This window comes from Monodelphis domestica, chromosome 5, assembly GCF_027887165.1.
Source record: "Monodelphis domestica isolate mMonDom1 chromosome 5, mMonDom1.pri, whole genome shotgun sequence".
In the NCBI taxonomy this organism is placed as follows: domain Eukaryota; kingdom Metazoa; phylum Chordata; class Mammalia; order Didelphimorphia; family Didelphidae; genus Monodelphis; species Monodelphis domestica.
In genome coordinates, this window is record NC_077231.1 from 87210664 (window position 1) to 87227510 (window position 16847).

The following is a 16847-nucleotide window of genomic DNA, read 5'->3' on the forward strand; positions in this document are numbered from 1 at the left end:
CTCCCATCACGAACATAGGAGGACCCATCTGTGTATAACTCCATTTCTGAATTGATAAGAGGTGTATCTTTCAGGTGTTCATTTGGCCTATGCATGAGTTCTACTATCTGATCACAATCATGCAATACTACTCCACCCATTGGCAAATCAGGGACCAGAGTTGCTGGGTTCACCTGTACAAATCTATGAATTGTGATGTTATCATTGCCTAACAAAATGACTTCATACTGGGATATTCTTGCATCGGTGAATGAATATGTACTCTGTGACCTTAACAGTTTTTCAATTTCGTGTGCAGAATACACCAGAATACACATATCTGTGGGTATGTCATATTTAGAAGTCACAACTTGAATTTTTTCAGGTTCTTCCTCAAGTTGCTCCAAGTAACAACGGATAGTGCTTCAGTGAATTCTTGGGTAGATGCAAAGAAATTACCCCATATTTTTCACATTGTAATGTTGCCTACATCTTGCACAAAACATCTTGTCCTAAAGATTGGCTAGGCATGATGAAATCAACAAGAAGTTATGATCTATGGTGAGAGGACCTAGTTTAACCATAGTGCTTTTGAGCTCAGGGACCTATTGTCTTTGTCCCATTGCTCCAGCTACAGAAGCCATACCCCCTATGTAGGTATCCCCTGGACTTGTCTTTAGGACAGACTTTGAAGCACCAGTATCCAAGAGAGCCTTAAGGTTTTTCTTCCCCACCTTAATCCATACCTATGGTTCTGGCCTGTGTGTAGGTAAAGAGTTTATTGCCACCGAATTAGTACTCGTGTCTTTGCTACCCTCTGCCAGCTGCATATGTAACTCAGTTAATTATTTTTGATTTGATCCATTCCCAATGAAGTCTTCAATGGTACATGAAGCTAAACCATCACAGTAGCTTTGGCTGGATATCCCTTTGCCACTTAGAATGCTGACTTCAAGCCTGCCTTTTGAATTCTTGGTGGTTATTCCAATTGAGAAGAATTCCATTCCATCCTGATTTTCAAATTTAACTGAAATGTCACCTCCACTACTTGGAATATGATAATTATTTTCAAAAGTAATTTCAGCTTCATTATCAGTTAGTTTTTACTTAACTAAATCACTCAGTACTGGATGAAAGGTACTAGCTTCTCGATTCCAATTAGATGTCATTTCTGAGGGTATATCTGCCATAAAGCTCTTGGGAGAATTAACTAAGTTAAATGGGACTTCATCTGTGAATGTTTCTAGAGTCTTGTCATATTTAGCAACAGTAAACTTTAGGGAATTGAAATTATGATTTTTGGTATTAGTCACTAACTTTTTCTTGAGTTCTTGTGACTCTTTCTTTTTCTTTTGCATAATTCAATACTATTATCTATTCTACCCTGGAAAAATTTCTTAAGGAACAATCTGATTTCCCTTACAGACTTTTCCTGTGTGGGTACTATAGGTCTTATCAAAGTCTCTCATCTCATTTGCAATTGGAGATGTTATTTCATTAATCTCTGCCTCATTTTCTTTAATCTGGCTCTGCCTTTCTCTTGCTTTATTGAAATGGCTATCATTCAGAGAGCATTTTCTTATACCAATTTCACTATTTCCCAAGCTTTTTCTATTATTTTTATCTGTAGCCTCATTATTACTACTTTTTCTACCTCCAAGTGTCACCCTATGTGCCTGGCTTCATAATTCTCTTCTAACCACATCTGAATACTTTGACTTTGCTCCAGTTGTTATAGCATTTTGTATTTCTCTCAAATCAGGAGCTTGCTCTGAGGACTTTAACTTGCAGTGTGAACAGTAAGTAGATTTCTTGTATCTAGTTTCGGCATTATGTTTGTCTCTGTTATTAATCTTATGTTTCTTCTTCAAAAAGCAGCTTCTAAACCAGACTGTATAGTTAAAAAGAGAATAGAAAGAAGGAAAGTAGAAGCACCTTTTATGAGCATCCTCAAGGATTTCAGTCAGAAAATAGAAGAGAGACAGGAGAATATAGCTTTCAGGGACAGGTGGATAAAATGAAGGGTTTTTTTCCAGATGGGGAAGTAATAAAGCTGTCATTAGATTAGAAGAGTTTGAAAAAATGAGAATATGGGAGTACTAGAGAGATTCTCTGCTCGATGAACGATGAAGAAAAAGAGCATATTTTGGAGTTTCCTTCAAAATATAAGGGCACAACATATTGTCCTTTCTACCCCGAGTCCTGTGGCTGAGATTTATGTTCTCACTTATTCTTCTAGAGAGTGACATTGGTGTAGGGCCCTTCACCCATATCCCAGAACATGGAGCACCAGGAGACATGACATCAGTGACCAGTGAATCTACTGTATGTGCCATGGGTAAGAAAATATTTCTTTTTCTATTATATTGGTATTCATCCTTGCTCTGGGCCCTTGTTTTCCAGGTTTGAGATATGATATGGACTCATCTTCATAGTCTGAGAACAGGAGGCTCACTGATGGGGGAGTTTGTGATTAGGTTGTAAGACCTGGCAACTTCCTCTGTCCCATTACTTTCTGCCCAGATGTATACTGTGATGGCAGCCTTTGGATGAAGAGCTCATGGAGGATTTTGTCCATTTCTTGTGTTAGTTTGTGTGTATACATATAATTTACTAAGATAAAAGTCAGCTACTGGAGGACAGGCTTTTCTATGCCCAGCACCTAAAACCCTGAATGGGGTACCTGATTCTTAACAAATGATTACTGCTTCATTTTCCATTTAACCTGAGCAGATATCTATCCAGCAGTTTGTCTGAGCCACACGCCTTATCTCATCTGAGGGCAAGATGACAGGACAGATCCATCTATATATCAGTCTCAGCTTATTTAATACTTTCTCATGGTGGCCATTCACCCTAGAGCACAAGGAGATCCTAATTCCTGTCACAGTCTTTTTGTTTTGAAAGGGCTTGTCAGGGAGAAGGTGCTAATGTGAGGGGTTGGGGATTGGTTGCTCTTCTCAGAAAGTTCAAAATCCTCACAGGCTCTGGGGATCTCTGTCCAAATGACTCCAAACTTCCCCCATCAACTCTTAGGCATACTTCAACTAACTGCTTTGGTCACAGGATTCTCTACTGAGACTTCAGGGACACTGAAGAAAGTGAGTGGATCTGACCAGGGAAGAGAACCAACAAACTCCACCAGTATCCCTATGACTGGCTTTATCGGGAGAGATTCCATTGATGACACTGAAAAGGACATACGTGTCATGGAGACAACTCCAAGAGCCACAGCCACTCAAGACCTACTTCTCACTGTGCCCACTGGAGAAGGTGACCTCATCCCTGGGATGCACAGGAGAACTGTGTCCTCTCCCACCGAAACCTCAGTTCCATCTGAGATATCCTCTGGAGTCACCATTGCCATTGCAAGGACCTCACTCTCCATGACTCCAGTAGAAATCACAGCTAGGTCCGGCTACAGTGCTCCCTTAAACATCAGCCTAAGCAGAAGAACAGCTTCCCTTGAGCCTGCTACTTCGTTGGAGGACCCAAGGCCAGCCGGCCTGACTCCAGAAACTGAGAGAAACCCACAGGCAACACCAACTCCAGCTATCACCCTGCCTCCAGCCAGCACACAGGAAGTTTGCACAACAGCATCTCCCAGTCCTCCTGACACAACCACAGAGGGCAGCAGTGTCCAGGCAGGGACAGCCTCTGTTTCTGATCAGGTGCCTTCCACTTCCAGCCTCTTCCCAAGTAAGCATATTTTAAATAAACTTCCCAGGGAGGGAATTGGGGTGTGGTCTTGGAGGGAATGGAGAGTGTCTGTCCAGGGAGGGTTAGTTTGTGCCTTTCTAAGGGGAAGGGTCTTCTTCCCAGGTCCTTCCTCTCTTTAGCCTTCCATTGAGCCACTGTAGGGACATTTTCTTGGTTCCATATCTGTTGAATTAGTGTCATCTCTCCAGGCTTCCTCAACTCCATGCAAGGATAGTTTCACAGTCCCTGTGCTAAAGTGATTCTCCTCTTCTTATTGATGGGATTCTGATTCCACTTGATTTAGTGGAACCTCATGATTTAACATATATGGGGATTGTCCATCAGTGAGTCCATGCTTTGAAGGGGAAAATTTGATTATTTATCCTGTGGGGAAAAGTCAGAGAAGCCATGTATTTTTGGTCTCAGCAGTTAGTAGCAACAATGTACTTTCCTTTGGGAGTCCACTAATAAAGACTTGACTGAGCTCTGGTTTCTCCCCTCCTCTCATCCTGTAGGAGGTGATGCTGGTGTGTTGCCAGTCACACATGCCCAAGGCCATGATGCACCAGGAAGCACAGTAGCACCAATAAGTAGCCCCCTGACCCCTGTGTCTACTATTATTCCCTCAGGTAAGTAGGTACCTCCTCTCTGTCTCTGTGTTGGAGGTTTATCCTTTATAGGGCCTTGTTTCCCAATCTTACAGAGGAAACATGAAATTATTTTAGAGATCAATCCTCAAGAACTCTTCTGAACCTCTGATTCCTTTCTATGTATAGCCTAGAGAAGAGAAGTTTTAGAGGTAGGAGTGAGATTCCCACTGCTAAGGTCTTTTATATAAGCAACCATAGGTATAAAGTTGGAAGGAAACTTTGAACCATCAGGTATTATAGATAGCCTCTCATTTTACTGATGTGGATACTGAGGTTTAGAGAAGTAAAGTAATTAGCTCAGGGTGACCGGATATGACTGGAAGGGACCCTTAAAGGTCATCTAGCTGGATCCCATCTTTTTACATATTGGAAAATTGGGGTGGAGAGAAGTTAAGTGACATTCCCTATGACACAAAAGTAGAAAGCAGCAGACGTGAGATTTGAACCTAGGACTCTATTATGCTGTATTTCAAGGTCAAGAGGAGAAGTCAGCCCTAACACCTCACATTGAATGGCTTCCACTTTGGGAAAGATTCCTTCTATGAACTCTCCCAAGTTCATAGCAGAGAATGTGTTTTTACATTTTTATTTACATCTTCAGTATTTAGGATAGAGCTGGGCACATGATAAATACTTAATTAATGGAAACTAATTGATTGCTTTGATCTAATGAGTAGATTTGTGAGATTCAGTGTATTAAAAAAACTTATACACCTACCAAATGAACTTGCCTATGGAAAAGTGAAGGAGAATGGAATAAGCAATTACGTAACACCTACTATGTGCCAGGCACTTTGACTAAGCATTTTTTATAGAAATAGTATCTCATTTGATCCACAGAACAACCCTAAGTGTTGGGCTTTATAGTTAGCCCCATTTTTCAGATGAGAAAAAGATGCAAGCAATGACTGCTTGACTTTCCCAGGGTCATACAGCTAATGAGTTCTTAGGTCACATTTGAACTCAGGTCTTCCTGACTCCAGGCTCAGCACTATCTCTACTGTGCCAACTAATTGCTTATATGGTCTGAGCCACAGAGTTCCTGGTGTCAAGAGTCAGGAATGGAGACAGATCCAAAGGCTGTGCTCTTTAGCAGTGAACTTGGGGAAGGTGGATGCTGCAGATATGGGCAAATCACTTTATTTCTATCAGCCTTGACTTGCCAAAGAGGAAAAGAATGGTTCTGGGACCTTCCCTTTAAGGTATGATTTCATGACCTTCTCCCTCATCTTAGCTTAATAGTTCACTTGGACCTTTGGTGATTGATTGCACTTGGCACACCCATTTAATACTGAATCCCAAGAATTTGCCTCTAGGTTTTTTCCTTTCTGAGAAGTTCTTGAACCAGGGATGCCTCTTGGTCACTAGTTTATGGATTGATTCCTACACATTAGCTCTGTGATTCCTGTGACCTGGTCCTACTCTACTATGGCCTCTGAGTGTTTCCAAGAACTTCTGTAGCCAGGAGATCCTAGATTGGTCAGAGGTCAGAACTGAAAAACTGGACCTCTCTGATGTCATTGTCTCCACATGGCTCCTGGCAGCCCTTCAGCCTGGTGGACAAGGTCAAATTTGGAGTTCTAGGTGTGATGATGTCATAGTTAAAATAGTTGTTTGTCTTAAACTGTACTGATTAAAATAGTGGAAGACTTAAATTGTAGTAAATAAAAGAGTGGATGAGTAAGTTGTGACCACAGAAAATATGTTTTTAAGACAGTGTCTTGTTTTAAATCAAATATAAGGTGGTCGCCAGGGAAAAATTCCCAATTATTAGAATATACCCAAGTAAACTGGGTTTTATAGAGATTTTAATTAATACAACGAGGAATTAAGAAAGAGAGAGAGAAAAGGGGAATAATGAGAAAAGGATAGGCTGGCCCAGGGCAGCCCTGGCCAACCTAGGCCTAAGCCTTAAGAGAAAGATTAGTCAGTCCTTAATCACTCATCACAAGATCTGTCCAAGCAAGGATTCTAGTGACACCCGGCCAGCTTCATCTCAGCTGATTCCACCAGCTCAATCCTGAATCTGAATGTCATCTGAATGAATCTGAGCTCCTATTTAAAGGGAATTTTCTACTATGTCTCCTCCCCTAAGTTCTCACATACCAATCACAGTAGACATTTTTCAAAGGACAGACCATTCTTAGTTCACACCTGATTAGAGTAGAATCTCTGAGTAAGTTTTCATCTCTTTGCTCCTTGTAAAATTCACAAGCTGCCTGACCTTTATAGGTACTTAGCACCCCTTTGTATTAGTTCTAAAAATAGGCATGGCTTAAGAACTTTTTGTCTTACTATAACTATGGGTTGACATACTTTGTATGTAAAAGTATCTTGTATCAAAAGTATCTTTCAATGTTTCAGCAAAGACTTTACAACTTCATCTTCCCCTAAGGCATGCTTAAGTATGGTGAAGTGGAGTTCTCACATTCCTGTTTTAAGTACCTTCACTGCCCAAATGGTGAATGGTCCAAATGGGGAATGGTCTTAACCCAACCTCATGAAGTAGAGTCTGAGAAATTTTAAGGTTCACAATGGGAGATGAAGATGAGGAGACAAGTGTCTCTAGATCAGTGACTCCTTACCACCTGGCCTTGCAGAGGATGAGTCCAGCTGATGCCAATAGCAGAGCCAAGCACCAGAAAAACAAGCAGGGCAGAGGGAGCATCAGTAACAGCAGCGGTGGTGGCGGTGGCCTTGAAGTGCCCCCACACACCGGCATGGCTTCCAAAGAATAATTTTTAATAATTACAAATATCCTCTTTCCATTTCGATATATTTAAACATTTTAACTCTTTAATGAGTCCATTCAATTTTCTCTTTTTGATTTACCATTTTGGGCTTCTCTTCTGTATCATGTTTGGACATAAAATGTTTTATTTTGGTCTGACTTATTCCTCAGGAATACTTGGAAATCTTCTATATTATTGAATTTCCATTTCTCCCCTGAAAAAATGTACTCAGTTTTGCTGGATAGGTGACTCTGGCTTACAAACCCAGATCTTTTGCCTTCCTGAATATCCTATTCTATAACACTCAATCCTTCAGTGTAGAAGCTGCTAGATCCTGTGTGATCCTGATTTTCAGTTTCATGGTATTTGAATTGGTTTTTATGGCTGCTTACAGTATTACAGTATTTTCTTTTTATCTTGATGGCTCTTGAATCTATTACATTCTTGAAAATTGTCATTTGAGCATTTCTTTCTAGAGGTGATCTGTGAATTCTTTGAATTTCAATTTTATTTTTGTGTCTGACAATATCTCAGGAGTTTCTTTGGTAATTTCCTGTAGTGTGACACCCTACACCAAGATAAACTCAGAATGGGTGAATGACCTGAATAGAAAGAAGGAAAGTATAAGCAAATTATGTGAATACAGAATGGTATACTTGTCAGATCTTTGGGAAAGGAAAGACTTTTAAAACTAAGCAAGAGCTAAAAAAATCACCAAATGTAAAATCAATCATTTTGATTACATCAAATTCAAAAGCTTTTGTACAAACAAACCTAATGGATCCAAAATTAGAAGGGAAGCAACAAACTGGGAAACAATCTTCATTACAAAAACCTCTGACAAAGGTCAAATCATCCAAATTTATAAAGAACTACAGCCAATTGTACCAAAAAACCAAGCCATTCTCCAATTGATAAATGTGCAAGGGTCATGAATAGGCAATTTTCAGTTAGAGAAATCAAAACTAGTAAATAAGCACATGAAAAAGTGTTCTAAATCTCTTATAATCAGAGAAATACAAATCAAAACAACTCTGAGGTTATCACCTCACACCTAGCAGATTGGCTAACATGATAGCAAAGGAAATAATGAATGCTAGAGGGGGTGTGGCAAAGTCTGGACATTAATTCATTGCTGGTGGAGTTGTGAATTGATCCAACCATTCTTCAAGGCAATTTGGAACTATGCCCCCAAAGGGTGCTAAAAGACTGCCCTTTGATCCAGCCATAGCACTGCTTTGTTTGTACCCCAAAGAGATAATATAGAAAAGGACATGTACAAAAATATTCATAGCTGGGCTCTTTGTGGTGGCAAAAAATTGGAATATGAGGGGTTGCCCTTCAATTGGGGAATGGCTGAACAAATTGTGGTATATGTTGGTGATGGAATACTATTGTGCTCAAAGGAATAACAATAAAGTTGAAGAATTCCATGGAACTCTGGACTGGACTGGAACAACCTCCAAGAAATGATGCAGAGGGAGAGGAGCAGAACCAGGAGAACACTATACACAGAGCCTGATACACTGTGGTACAATCAAACGTAATGGACTTCTCCATTAGTGGCAATGCAATGACCCCGAACAACCTGGAGGAATCTACGAGAAAAACTGGAATTCACATCCAGAGGAAACACTTTGGGAGAAAAAACACCAAAGAAAAAGAACTGCTTGAATGCCTGGGTCGAAGGGATATGGTTGGGGATGCAGACTCTAAATGAATATCCTAGTGTAAACAACAACATGGAAATAGGTTCTGATCAAGGACACAAGTAATACCTCATGAAATTGCGGGTTGGCTGTGGGAAGGGTAGGTGGAGTGGAGGGAGGGAAACAATGTGATTACTGTAACCAAGGAATAATGTTGTAAATTGACTAAATATACTAATTCAAATGGAAAAAATAAATAAAAGGCATGTTAACATTAACATTTAAAAATTAATATATAAATATATTTTGAAAATACAAGATTAAGTGTTCTTTTCATCAGTGAGTTCTTATACCACTTTTTAATATAGCTCCAATTTTGCCGTTCTAGAAGTTCTTCTTCTGTGCATTTTTGTATATCTTGTTCCATATGGCCAATTCTGCTTTTCAAAAGAGTTCCTCTCTCCTTTGAATGTTTATGCATCTCTTACCACTTTGTCTATTGTGATTTTACCCCCATTTGAATTAGTTTATTTAGTCAATTTAGAACATTAGTACTTGTTTACAATAATCACATTATTTCCCTACCTCCCTCTTCATTTGAGGTGGTCTCCCTATTCATCTTGGATACTGTCAATTAGATTTTTTTCTTTCCTTTTTTTAATTAGACTGTCTAGTATTTTGTATATTTTATTTGTTTTTTTTCAAAGTACCAGTTTCTAGTCTTATTTATTAAATCAATAGTTCTTTGACTTTCAATTTTATTAATTTCTGCTTTGATTTTTTGGATCTCTAATTTAGTCTTCATCTGAGGAGTTTTAATTTGTTTGCTTTCTAGATTTTTAATTTGCATTCCCAATTCATTGACCCTCTGCCCTTCTTAATTTGTTAATATATGAACAGACATCAGAGAAGTAACTAGAGAGGGAACATAAAGCTGGCTGCCTGGCCAGAGCTGTGTAGATCCTCCATATTTGCTCCAGCCTTACAAGAGGTGATGGCCTCAGAGCACACCCAGCCCAACCAATCTGAACTTAATCTCATCAAAAGTCTTCAGAACTCAGGGAAGTCCAGGGTCCACACCCCTTCCTCATTGACTGCTGGACTTTAATCCAATCAAAAGACTCCAGAGGACAGGGAAGCTCAAACCCCCAACAACCCTCCCCAACAGACTGCACCAAGAGATCTTCTGTCACAGCTCCAAGAGGGGAGACTGACAGAAGCCCCGAAATCCCCCCAAAATGAGAGGATCAAGATCACAGACAAATATAGGGAGCAAAGAAGGGGTGAATATGAGCAAAGAACAGAAAAAGAAGAAAGAAATTACAGTAGACAGCTTCTACACAGTGAATGGAGCAGAGGGGGAGGGATCAACAATCGATAAATCAGAAATCCCAGCGAATTGGATACAGGCTTTGGAAGAACTCAAAATGCAATTCAAAACACAATTAAGAGAGGCTGATGACAATTTTAATAGCAAGATAAGTCATCTGGAAACAGAAAACAGTGTCTTGAAAGCCAAAATTAATCAGCTGGAAAACAAGGCAAAGAAGATGAGCCATTGTGCTCAAAGGTATAGTGAACTGGAGGAATTCCATGTGAACTGGTACAGCCTCCAGGATTGATGTAGAGGGATGGGAACAGAACCAGGAGAACATTGTACAGAACCAGGAGACTGATACACTGTGGTAAAATCAAATATAATGGACCTCTCTATTAGTCACAATGAAATGATCTAGAACAATTCGGAGGGATTAATGAGAAAAAACACTATCCACGTTCAGAGGAAAAACTCTGGGAGCAGAAACACAGAAGCAAAACAATTATTTGACCATATGGGTCAATGGGAATATGATTGGGGATGTAGACTCTAAATTATCACCCTAGTATTATAAACATCAATAATATGGAAATAGATTTTGATCAAGGACACCTGTAAAACCCAGTGGAATTTCACACTGGCTCTGGGGGGTGGAGGGGTGGGAGGGGGAGGAGTGAGGGAGGTGAGGGAAAGAACGTGATTCATGTAACCAGGGAAAAATATTCTAAATTAACTAATTAAATTAAATATAAAAAATAAAAAGAGACAGTTAAACTTGGAATCTGTACCTGTGGTGAATGGAGCGCTGTTCTCAGTTTCAGATTCTTTGTGCAGCTACAGTATACTCTCTGGGGATCTATCTTCTTTCAGTTCTTCAAATGTGATATCATGCAAACAAAGGTGTTTTTAATAGCCTTCTGATCTAAATTCTGGTTTCTGAGTAACCCCAGCCATTTCCCCCCACTTTGAAATGTGACCAGGGAGAGTCTGCTGCCACCCCCCCACCCCCGTGGCTACAAGTACTCCTGTCTGCTCACACTCCTCCACCTTGAGATCTCCCCCACAGATTAGGATCTGTTTCTGAATATGAGCAATGCAGCAGGAGAATTGCCTTCACTGTCAGCAAAGGGATTCCTGTAATCTCCTTCTGAGCCACTCTCTGATCCCTCAACCCCTTATTGACTGGGGATGAATGCTCCAGAAGCTTTTCCTGTTGCTTCAGTTGTGGACAAGTCATTTTGGCATGATGGGGTCTGCCCTGGTACACTGCTTTACTTCCACCTCCACCTCTCTACACATCATCTGTCCTGCAGGTCTTCAAAGTCGTTTTGTTCTCGAAAATGATTTGTTTGTCTTTTTTTGTGATATACTCCTCCAGAATTCATTTTAGGACATTGTATCAGGTTTTGGGGTGGTAATTTGATAGAGATCAGATGGGGGATGTGTATCTTCTACACCAACTTGGTGAGACTCTGCCCTTGGCTTCTATTCTTATACATTTGAATTATTGGAAATTGGAAATGAGACCCTTATCAGAAGAATATGAAGCAAAGATTTTTTCTCTCCAGTTAGCCAATTCCCTTCTCATTTTACCTACATTGGTCTTGTTCTGGAAGAAAACCCAATTTTAAGTTAGCAACACTCTCCATCTTATCTTGCTGTCCTATCTATCCCTCATGTGCACATGAACTGTCCCTCTGTCCATTAAAATGAAAGATACAATTTTCCAGATAACTCATTTTTTTACATCAACTTTTAGGTAGCTTGCTCATATTCCCATTTGGAGTTTACTTTGTTATGTAAAGCAAGAATATCGGTCTATCCCTAGTTCTCCTGGACTAATTTTCAGTATTACAAGCAATTTTTGTTAAGTAATGAGTTCTTACTCTTGAAACTGGATTAACCTCCTCATTTTACGTGTGAGGAAACTAAAGGCAAAAACATAGGATATGGCAGGACCATGATTTGAATCCAGGTCTTCTGACTCCCAAGTCCACAATTTTTAATACTGCCAGAAAAAAGTATAGTAGAGGTATCCTCAGTTTTCCTCTGAGGAAGGACTAGAATAGTGCCACCTAGAATAATGGTCATGATCATGATAATGGTCACCACAATAACTAGCATTTAGAGAGATCTTTAAGATTTACAAAGCATTTTCTCTCATTTGAATAACATTTGTAAGGCTCAGACAATTGGGTATCTTTCCCTTCTTTACAGCAGCAGGGAGATACAACTGGAAGAGCTTCACCCTTAACTTCACCATCACCAACATGTTTTATACAACCAAGATGGCTCAAAGGGATTCCAGCACATTCCGTCTTCCTGAATTTTTCCTGCAGCGCCTGGTGAGACTCAACCCCTCCACACCCCTCTTCCTCCTTGCATCCATGCTTCCTTCCTCATCCCTGGGTATACAGACTTCCTCTAGCCAGGTACTCAGAAGTTCCCTTCTCTCTTTTTGTTTCCAGTTCAAGGTATTGTTTGAAAGAAGCAGCCTTGGCTCTCAGTATTGTGGATGCAATGTGACCTTGCTGAGGTGAGAATCTTGAAAGCCATGAGCTCAAATAGCAGGGACCATAACATTCCCATTTGACAAAGATCACACACAGGCTGCTGCTGCTTCCCAATAGCAATTCCTTCTTTCACAAGCTGTAATGGATTCACCACCACCACCACCCCCACCCCCCCAACCAACAAGCCATTAGAAATATTGTGGGCACCTTCTACCTTTTCCCTGGTGGAGAAAAACTTCTTTTTCCACAAGTCTTCCAAAGACAAGGTTGTAAGTTTAATCACTTGAACTTTATAACTCCATGTGAAAGAAATAACATAGGAGGCACCAATAGAGTGCTTAGAAAATAATTGATTAGAACATATCAACATTCACTGTCTCTAGAATCATAGGATTATAGAATGGAAGCTTAAAGAGATAGTAGAGGCCATATGGACCACTCTCTTCATTTACAGATGAAAAAATGAAGACCCAAGGACATTCCAGTGACTTTTCCAAGATCAAAGATATTGTCAGATCCAGAATTTGAACACAGGCCATTTGATTTTAAATCCAGTGGTCTTTGTACTACTATAAAGAAACTACTGAAAATAATCTGATCCCATACACACTTGTAAACATAGATGTGAGTGAATTTACACAGCACTGCCAATTTCATTGCAGCAGATCAGAGTGCTGAGCTTGAAATCAGGAAGACCTTAGTTCAAATTCTCTCTGAGACTCTTAGCAGCTGCGTGACCGTCAGCAAGTAACATCATTTGTCTTAGCCTCAATTCCTTCATCTTTAAAATGATAAGGTTGGTTTTGATGCCTTCCAATGTCCTTTTCAACTCTCAAACTATTATTCTCTCCAAACCATTGTTCAAAGTGGGTCACTTCTTTCAAGAGTGTTTTCTGAATAATTAAATTTCATTAATTAAACCAAAGGTGTCAAACTCAAAAGGAAACAACATCACTGTCCCCTGCATGTTGACTCAGAAAATTATGCATATTTATATATTCCATCATCAACACTTTAAAATTATAGAGGAACAGTACTACACTATAGTCTTGTTCAAGTGATTTTCAGGAAGGGCCATGTTTGATATCTCTTGTCTAAATCATCAATTTCTAGGTCTATGAAAAATGGGGCAGCAACAGGAGTGGAGGTTATATGTTTTTATAAGGAAGTTTTCTCTGTCCCCATCTTGGACAAGAAGAAGATTTACCAAGAGCTGAGTCAAGAGACTAATGGAATAACAAGGCTTGGACATTATATTCTAGATAAGAAAAGCCTCTATGTGGATGGTGAGTAGCCCAAATTGGGACATACATTTTTATTTCTCTAGGTGATTCCATTTCCAGAAAACAACCCACCTACCCCAAATTCTTCTTACCTTTTTAGACCACCTTTATTTTCATGGTTTTTTTTCTATCCCTCCTGGGATGCTGGCCCTCAAAGTGGTGACAAAATATAGAGATATGGGGGTTTACTTCTAAAGATCATAAGTGGCTGGATTTTTCTTAGGCTCCTTTAACAAAGGTGTATGCCATCAATCTCCCTTCCTTGTGATTGAGGAAGTGCCTTGAATGATAAAGTGCCATTTTACCAACCCTGTGGGCCCCAGAACATCTCTCCATTGCTTCCTTCAACGTTTGCCCAGATACCCTACTGAAACATTAATGTTTACTCTCTCTCTCCCACCCTCCCTGCTCCTCTCTCTCCTCTTCCCTCAACCATTACTTTTCCTCCTCATTTCATTTCTCCTTCATCTTTTCTCCCTTTTTTTATTCTTCTCTTTTCTCTATTTCCCCTCTCCTCTTGTCTTCACTTCCCTTCTGTCCAATTCTCTTCCATTCTGTTCCCTTCTCCTCTCCTCTCCCCTCCTTTCATCTCTGTTTCCCTGCCTTCTTTCCCTCCCTTCTTCCCTTCCCTCCCCCGAATCTCTCCTTCTCTCCTTCCCTCTGAATTTCTTCCTCCTCTTTTTCTTCTCCCCTTCCCAACTATAGGGTATAACCCTCAGATGCCACCCCGCTCCACAAAAGGTGAGTTTAAAATTTGTTACTTTCTCTATATTTTGACCTTTTTTTGGAAGGAGGGGAATAGGGAAGAGGGGAAATGGGTTTGGGGGGTTCAGAATGAAGTGTACTGTTAGAAATGGCCAATGTAGAGCCCTTCATTACTTCATATATCTATGTGGGTTATTTTGCTACTCAAAACATATACAAATTGTTCAAAAGGGTAAAAATTAATCCAATAGGACATGGAAAGCAGGTTACCCCATCCGCTTCTCATTCAATATTTAGTCAAACCTTGTGGTCTTTGTAACCCTGGTACAAAAAAGGCATCTCCAAGGATTTCAGGGAGACTTGTGCCCGTCCTCTATGATCTTCATTCAGTAATGTTGGCCAATGGTTTTCTTTTTTTTTTTTTTAATTTAATTTTTTTGTTGTTGTAATACTCACTTTATTTCCCTCCCTCCCTCCAACCACCCTTTTCCAGCAGCCGAATTGCAATTTCATTCGGTATTAATTGTGTCCTTGATCAGAACCTATTTCCATGTTTTTGTTTGCATTAGGATGTTCATTTAGATTCTACATCCTCAACCATATCCCTTCGACCCATGTATTTAAAGCAGTTCTTTTTCTTTCGTGTTTTTACTCCCACAGTGTTTCCTCTGAATCTGGATACTGGTTTTCCTCGTAGGTTCCTCAGAGTTGTTCAGGGTCATTGCATTGACACTAATGGAGTAGTCCATTACATTTGATTGTACCACAGTGTCAGTCTCTGTGTACAATATTTTCCTGTTTCTGCTCCTCTCATTCTGCATCAATTCCTGGAGGTTGTTCCAGTCCCCATGGAATTCTTCAACTTTATTGTTATTCCTTTGAGCACAATAGTATTCCATCACCAACATATGCCATAATTTCTTCAGCCTTTCCCCAATTGAAGGGCATCCCCTCATTTTCCAATTTTGGCCAACACAAAGAGCGCTGCTATGAATATTCTTCTACAAGCCTTTTTCCTTATTATCACTTTGGGATATAAACCCAGCAGTGCTATGGCTGGATCCAAGGGCAGAAAATGACCTTTGGGGGCATAGTTCCAAATTGCCCTCCAGAATGGTTGGATCAATTCAGAACTTCACCAGCAATGCAATAATGTCCAGTCATTGCCAACACCTCCTCCAGCTGTCATGTTAGCCAATCTGCTAGGTGTGAGGTGATACCTTAGAGTTGTTTTGATTTGCATTTCTCTGATTATTAGAGATTTAAAGCACTTTTTCATGTGTTTATTAATAGTTTTGATTTCTTTGGCTGAGAACTGCCTATTCATATCCCTTGCCCATTTATCAATTGGAGAATGGCTTGATGTTTTGTATGATTGGTTTAGCTCTTTATAAATTTGTGTAATTAGACAAACACAGGAACTATATGAACACAACTACAAAACACTTTCCACAAAGTTAAAACTATATCTAAACACTTGGAAAAACATTGATTGCTCATGGGTGGGATGAACTAACATAATAAAAATGACAATCCTACCCAAATTAATTTGGCACTTATGGCACTTATTTAGTGCCATACCCATTGAACTACCAAAAAACTTCTTTACTGAATTAGAAAAAACCATAACTAATTTCATTTGGAAGAACAAAAGATGCAGGGAAATCATGAAAAGAAAATGCAAAGGAAGGAGGACTTGCAGTCCCAGATCTCAAACTATACTATAAAGCAGTGGTTATCAAAACAATTTGGTACTGGCTAAGAGACAGAAAGGAGGATCAGTGGAATAGACTTGGCGTAAATGATCTCATCAAGACAGTTTATAACAAACCCAAAGACCCCAGCTTTTGGGACAAAAATCCACTATTTGATAAAAACTGCTGGGAAAATTGGGAGACAGTGTTGGGAGAGTTTTGGGTTTCGGATTGGGAGAGATTAGGTTTGGATCAACATCTCATATTCAGAATGGGTGAATGACTTGAACATAAAGAAGGAAACTATAAGTAAATTAGGTGAACACAGAATAGTATACATGTCAGACCTTTGGGAAGGGAAAGACTTTAAAACCAAGCAAGACTTCGAAAGAGTCACAAAATATAAAATAAATAATTTTGACTATATCAAATTAAAAAGCTTTTGTACAAACAAAACCAGTGTAACTAAATTCAGAAGGGAAGCAACAAATTGGGAAACAATCTTCATAAAAACCTCTGACAAAGGTTTAATTACTCAAATTTACAAAGAGCTAAATCAATTGTAAAAAAAAAATCAAGCCATTCTCCAACTGATAAATGGGCAAGGGACATGAACAGGTAGTTC

At 39.6% G+C, this 16847-nt stretch overlaps 2 protein-coding genes across 3 annotated transcripts in view; one reads left to right on the forward strand and one right to left on the reverse strand.

Annotated features, from left to right (window-relative positions):
* The window catches only part of LOC130454523 (mucin-16-like), a 56243-nt gene that overhangs the window by 36089 nt on the left and 3307 nt on the right, over positions 1-16847 (forward strand). The window contains exons 9-15 of one of the 2 annotated variants that reach the window (XM_056798727.1): positions 2219-2317; positions 3046-3678; positions 4194-4307; positions 12245-12372; positions 12496-12563; positions 13654-13826; positions 14529-14564. In XM_056798727.1, coding sequence (XP_056654705.1) covers positions 2219-2317; positions 3046-3678; positions 4194-4307; positions 12245-12372; positions 12496-12563; positions 13654-13826; positions 14529-14564 — 1251 coding nt within the window. The remainder of the gene's footprint in view (positions 1-2218; positions 2318-3045; positions 3679-4193; positions 4308-12244; positions 12373-12495; positions 12564-13653; positions 13827-14528; positions 14565-16847) is intronic. The other variant, XM_056798728.1, reaches the window with a different exon arrangement.
* Positions 1-16847, reverse strand: part of LOC130454524 (transient receptor potential cation channel subfamily M member 2-like) — a 60738-nt gene that overhangs the window by 3611 nt on the left and 40280 nt on the right. The window lies entirely within an intron of this gene.